Below are 7,500 nucleotides of genomic sequence, written 5' to 3' on the forward strand. Positions count from 1 at the left end.
GAACTATTTCGCACCCTTTAAATATAAAATCCTCTTTACATAATATCTCAGATTAACTAAATTTGATTATCTTGTTTTGATAAATTTGGTATTATAATTCTTACGTAGTTTTCTCATTCTTATGATTTTAGATTAACTTCATTAATCTATTGTTCTATAGCTTCTAGGTTTTCTTACTACTATTTTAGCATTTGAAATTTACTTTAACAAATCTCATTATAACTCTAGTTATACTAATTAACGAATTTGCAATTTTATCTTTTTGACACAATAATGTATCTATTATTCTATCTCTTGTAAGATACTTTAATAAAATAACTATGTAGATACACGAATAAATTTCAATGAATACACAACTTTAAAGCGAGCAGACTACTAGAGTAAATTCATTAACAGATGTAGGTAACCTAACACACAAATAAATTCAGTAAAGTCACAACTTTAAAGCGAGCAGACTACTATAGTCATTTTTTTTTAGCGAGGCAGATTTGCACCGACTCGCAGCGGTGCCCTTTTAGCTCGGAAAAGTTACCTGATCGCTGATTGGTTGGAAAAGATAATTCTAACCTATCAGCGATCAGGAAACTTTTCCGAGCTAAAAGGGTACCGCTGCGAGTCGGGGGAAATGCGCCTCATTAAAAGAAATTGACTATAGAGTAAATTCAATAACAGATGAAGATAACCCTAATGTATCATTTCAACACCTGCAGGTTACCTGAAGGTCTGCAGGACGTGTCCAGGTATCCTTACCTATTCGCCGAGTTATTATCTGACCCCCGGTGGTCTCTGGAAGACCTGAAAAAACTGGCTGGTCAGAATTTCCTTCGGGTTATGAGAGATGTAGAAAAGGTAAGAACCATATGGCAGATAAAAGTACTTAATTTTGTTCAGTAATTTCGAAAAAAATAGACAAGTGCAATGTATATGTTCTAAATACTGTAGTATTCTTTAAAATTATTATATAAATTGAGGTATTTTCAAAAGGAATGTTTATTTTAAAAAGGAATTAGAAATAAAAGAAAATTGGAATGTATGTTTTTTTAAATAGTGCTCTGTAGAATTATTATATATTTACTATGGGATAAATTGAGGTATTTTTCAGAAGGAATGTTTATTTTAAAAAGGAATTTGAGTTTTAAGGAAAATTGGAATGTATGATATGTTGAATATTGTATTCTCTAAAATTATTATATATTCATTATAGGATAACTGTTTTTTTTAAACGGAATGTGTATTCTAAAGAGGAATTTATGGAAAACAAAGTGGAATATATATGTTGAAAATAGTATTTTTGAAAATGTGTATATATTTATTATGGAATGAATTAAAGTATTTTTAAACGGGATGTTTAAGTTAAAGAGGAATCTGAGATAAAAGGAAAATTGGAATGTATGATATGTTGAAAATCGCATTCTTTAAAATCATTATATATTGATTATGGAATAAATTGAGGTATTCTTAAACAGAATGTTTATTTCAAGGAGGAATTTGAGAACAAAAGGATAACCGGAAAGCAGTTTATGTTACAATTCATATTCTTTAAAAGTAATATATATTTATTATGGGTTAAATTGAGTTATTTCTAAACGGAATATTTATTTCAAAGAGGAATTTGAGAAAAAAGGAAAAACTGAACTTATAAATAAAGCATTTTATAAGAATAATATTAATTTATTATAGAATTTTGATGAAAGGTAAGGCTAAAATGGAAGTTATCTTCTATGTAAAGTTATAATTGGCTTACTTATCAAACATTTAGAACTCAGAAAAAGGCAGGAAATTTATTGATGTGAAAATAAAGATCCATGACGATAATATTCAGTCTTTTGGTCTCTATGTAAACGTTAATATTATCTTTATTTTAGCTAGAAAATCCTATGGATTTTTTTATACCTTCCTTTATCATAATTTCTTCCTGCTATAATTTGTTTATTTACTAACAGATATCAGAAAATACACAGACACCTGAAAAATATCCTTTAAACTAACAGATATGGGTTTAAGTTCTCTTGCTTAGGGGTACACTCAAGCACACTATTCTATATTATTTCTTCCTCTTGTTTTTCTTTGAATGTTTTTATAGTTTATAAATGAAAGATCTAATTTATTGTTGCTACTGCTCTTAAAATATCTTATTTTGATTTTTACTTCTCTTCTAGTTTATTAATTTCTCTGTTTCTTTTCCTCATTAGGCTATTTTTCCTTGTTGGAATTCTGGGCTTATAGCATCCTGCTTTTCTAACTAGGGTTTAGCTTCGCTTAAAATAATAATAATAATAATAATAATAATAATAATAATAATAATAATAATAATAATAATAATAATAATAATAATAATAATAATAATAATAATAATAAGACATTAGAAAATAAGGAAAGAAATAAAACGATAAAAGAATATGTTTCAGACAAAGCGTTTTAGTAGCAAAGAGAAAAGTAATCCGCTTGTGTTAAGAAGGTAAAAAGATTAAATCTCAAACATATTTAACCTTGCTTTATTTTTCTCTGAGTAACGTAACGAGATTTCTTTTTAGCCGAGTGTTGCGTTCTTTAAATTTATTTTAAAGTGAAGCTACTAAAAAGTTTATTGTTATTTTATGTTTATAAACAGTGATTTGGCTATGGTATTGATTATATGGTTTTAAAGGTTGTGAGTACTTTTATGTTTGTGGAATATTACGTGCATATGATGTTTCCTATAAAGGAACGTAAAATGTATAAATATTTACAGACACACACACATATACATACATATATATATATATATATATATATATATATATATATATATATATATATATATATATATACGTATATATATAAGTATACATATATATATATATATATATATATATATATATATATATATATATATATATATATATATATTCATTAAATACTAAATCACTTGTGGCAAAAATTATTTAATGTTTGCTCCAAAAGTATGCATATATATATATATATATATATATATATATATATATATATATATATATACATATATATATATATATACATATATATATATATATATATATATATATATATATGTGTGTGTGTGTGTGTGTATTTATATACATATATATACACATATATATATACATGTATATGTATATATATATATATATATATATATATATATATATATATATATATATATATATATATATATACACACACATATATACACACGGACACACGTAAATAGCATGGGGAATGCAAATATAAAGTAAATTCTGACAAGGATTCCTACGTCTTCAAGATGACTGATTTATTGAGAGAATTTCTACAGTATACAGTATATAATACAGTGAGAGTACGAACACACACAGAGACATTTGTTGAATAATACATCAGAAAAAAAAAAACATAGTATATGCAACGACCCAAGCTCACAGATGCCTCCGTGGGCGGAGTTCATATCCCACCAGCCAGGTGAGGTGCTTAAAGGGGCATTGCTGATGCCAGGTGCTTTTTCTGTTAGTCCTTCCATGAGTTATCTACAACTATTCAGGATTCACTTACATTTCATTTTCCTTGTGTTTTCTGCATCTGTGCACCAGTTTAACCTGAATTTTTACGCATTATCATATTATGAAAATACACACCCACACACACACACACACATATATATATATATATATATATATATATATATATATATATATATATATATATATATATATATATATGTATATATAAATTTATATGTGTGTCTGTGTATACTTACAGTATAGATATATATATATATATATATATATATATATATATATATATATATATATATATATATATATATACTGTATATATGTGTGTGTGTGTGTGGGTATGTGCAAATATATACAGTATACATGCGTATGCAATATATATATATATATATATATATATATATATATATATATATATATATATATATATGTGTGTGTGTGTGTGTGTGTGTGTGTGTGTGTGTTTAATACATTAATGTCTGGATCCTCTCTTATACCTCGGGATCAGAGACCCAATGGGGAATCAACTCAAAGACAATAGCTTCCGGGCGGCCGGGAATCGAACCCTCGTACAGGAAACTGGTATGACAGTGACATAGTTTTTAGCCACAAAAAGCCACGAAATGCTATGTCACTTTCAGGCCAGGTTCCTGGACCATGGTTCGATTCCCCGGCCGGCCAAAAGCTATTGTCTTTGAGTTGATTCCCCCTTGGGTCTCTGATCCCGAGGTATAAGAGAGAATTCAGACATCAAGGTATTAAAATATATGGCTTATTTGAATATGAAAAATATGTCTAAATGTGCAAAATTTATATATATATATATATATATATATATATATATATATATATATATATATATATGTGTGTGTGTGTGTGTGTATATATAGACAAGTGTGTGCGTGTGTGCGTGCTTAACTTCCCGCATGGTGTCTCTTTGTGAATAAAATGAAAAAGAAATGCTACAAATATTTGGAAATCGTTCTGATATAAGGAAAGATTTTGCACGACTAGCTAATGAAATCAATATGTTAGTCAGAAATGAAGGAAACAAGAATAGGGGAAGAAATAGAAATGCTGGATAAATGAAAAAGAGGAAATATTCCAACATGTCCGATCTAACATCCAGAAATCACGAAAACACGCAAAGTTTGTGCAGGGAATTGACAGGGTGCTGATGGTCCTTTTGTGTAAGTGTATAAAGTGGTGTAGAGCTGGTACATTCCTGGTTTTCATTGTTAGGCCATAGATATAATCAAGATCATTATTTCGTTTTTTTATAGTTTTCTGCCCTCAGAAAAAATAGCCTAATGCAAAAAAAAAAAGAATAAACACACATTATATATACATATGTATATATGTATGTATATATATATATATATATATATATATATATATATATATATATATATATATATATATATATATATATATATATATATATATATATACATTTTTTTCACTTACAGGTGATCCTGGTTCACAAATTTAGGATATAAGTATAATAGAGATCGTTGTTTCCTTTTTTTATACAGTTTCTGTCCTCGGGAAAAAAAAATTGCTTGATTCCAAAAAAAAAAAAATAATTTTATTTTTCACCTTCAGGTGATCCTGGCTAAAAAATTTATGGAATTGATATAATAGAGACCATTGTTTCGTTTTTCATAGAATATTTGCCCTTAAGAAAAATGGCTTTATGGCAAACAAAATATATTTCTATAAATTGTTTTTTACTCACAGGTAAGAATGCCTATACTTCAGCAAAGAATGATTGATTTCTTCTTACTTACAGGTGAGAGTTTCTATGCTTCAGCAAAGAGTGATTCCATACGAGGAGGAGGTGCCCCAGTCGCAGCTGGGCCACGCGGGGAACTGCACATATAAGTTCACTAAGGCCATAGAGGATTAACCTTCCAGCCCCGCAGGTTGCAGGAGAGTGAATAAACTTCGTCAAATTTCACTAATATCATTAAAAGTAGAAGAAACTTCAAGACCAATTGCCTCTTTTATACATCTCTTGGGTCTCTTTTACCTTAAGGTCTGGGGGAGACAGATTATATCCAGGGTAAAAACAAATGATATCTCTGAGATCAGAAGAGAAAATGTCTTTCTACTGCCTGTTATTGGTCTCTTGTAGTTCTCGTTTTTTGTTCCCTTTCCGTCTTCTTCTGCTGTCTTTTTCTTCTCTGTCCTCTCCCTCAGACTTTTTCTTTGCCTCAGATATGTGACAGGTCTGTTGTCGATTCGCTGTTCTTGAATTACGTGACAGAATCTGCCATATATCCATTGAATAAGTGAGTAATTTCATGGCGAATCTACTATGAAGTGTTTGGAGGAGAGGGCTCGATGGTGATTGGCTGAGACGAGACACTGCTACAGGGGGATTGGCTGATGTGTTCCACTCCCGACCAATCATCATTCAGTTTCCCCGATTCAAAATATATAAAAAAGGACCATGATTCATTTCCATTTGAGTATTTTTGAATAGCAAAATATAGGAGAAATAAACGAAATATCTACAACCTGCTGGGCTGAAAGGAACGTAGACAAATCATTTTAAATATATTACAAATAATGATATTATAATATTGAATATAAATGTATAGATAGACTATACATCAATTCCTTTGGGAATTCTTCATCTTACACTGCCTTAGAGAATTGTTGGTGCCAAACGACTGTATAGTAAGAGTTACCACTACTGTAAGCAAAGAGATTCCCAGGCCAATGTTAATGTTTGAAATGTTTTTCTTATTATGTCCTGTACAAACCTAAGCCACTTTATGTTGATTAATAGGGAACTTGTATTGTTATATATGTAACATATATTTTTGTATTATATTACCCATAATAAACCTCCTTATGATATATACATAATTTGATATCAATGAACTCTTTTGGGTTGAAATAAATTACGAAGTCTATTTGAAATTTTTAGAATAAAGAATAAATTAGTCTGATATAAAATAATGTGAATAAATGCAAGGAACTGTGTGTGATAGGTAGGAATACAGAAATAAATTATGGAACTATGGAGCTTGTTTGATGTTTTCCCTGAAAGAAAATCGATACGAGGCGCGAATGACTTCACAAAACGCCCTCTCTCTCTCTCCTCTCTCTCTCTCTCTCTCTCTCACTCTCTCTCTCTCCTCTCTCTCTCTCTCTCTCTCTCTCTCTCTCTCTCTCTCTCTCTCTATCACGGTATCCTGAATATCAAATCGTTCAACTGAATTTCATATACCGTTATATCATCATCAACAACAACAATTTATGTATATATAATTGTATGTTTATATATATATATACATATATATACATTTATACATATATATACATATATATACACACACACATATATATATACATATATATATATATATATATATATATATATATATATATATATATATATATATATATATATATATATATGTGTGTGTGTGTGTGTGTGTGTGTATGTATGTTTAAATGTTTAAAGGTCAAACATGAATGGTAGAAGCTAGGGCTCAGTGACACTGCCCTAGCTAGAAGAACAATGCCCTAGAGACTGACCATATATTCATATGATCAGCGTCCAAGTCACCTCTCCACCCAAGCTGGACCAGGTAGGGCCAGGCAATGGCTGCTGATGACTAAGCAGGCAGATCTATAGGCTCCTTCAAACTCCCGTTCTTAGCTCCCAAGGATGGTGAGGTTGCAGACACTACAAGAAACTATAGAGATTCATCGGGACTGATCTCTCGTCCGGCAATCACCATGCAGAGACGTGTCCAATAAGCCCTCGCAAACCTTATAATATATATATATATATATATATATATATATATATATATATATATATATATATATATATATTTGGGTGTGTGCATGTGTGTATATAAACATGTACATATATGTTTAAAGATTGAATATCCCCAGATAACGAGACCAAAAGTAAAAGAAGGATAAGCATGGGGTGGAGAGCCTTTGGCAAACAAAATGAAATTATGAAAACTAAAATGCCACTTTCTCT

At 29.7% G+C, this 7,500-nt stretch overlaps 1 protein-coding gene across 1 annotated transcript in view; it reads left to right on the forward strand.

The window, feature by feature from the left end:
* LOC137659557 (uncharacterized) overlaps positions 1-6,488 on the forward strand; it is a 119,148-nt gene extending 112,660 nt beyond the window's left edge. Inside the window, exons 12-13 of the mRNA XM_068394422.1 lie at positions 711-849; positions 5,281-6,488. Of these exons, the coding sequence (XP_068250523.1) occupies positions 711-849; positions 5,281-5,397 (256 nt within the window). The 3' untranslated portion in view covers positions 5,398-6,488. The remainder of the gene's footprint in view (positions 1-710; positions 850-5,280) is intronic.
* The last annotated feature ends 1,012 nt before the right edge of the window (positions 6,489-7,500 follow it).

This window comes from Palaemon carinicauda, chromosome 20 (assembly GCF_036898095.1).
Source record: "Palaemon carinicauda isolate YSFRI2023 chromosome 20, ASM3689809v2, whole genome shotgun sequence".
NCBI lineage: Eukaryota > Metazoa > Arthropoda > Malacostraca > Decapoda > Palaemonidae > Palaemon > Palaemon carinicauda.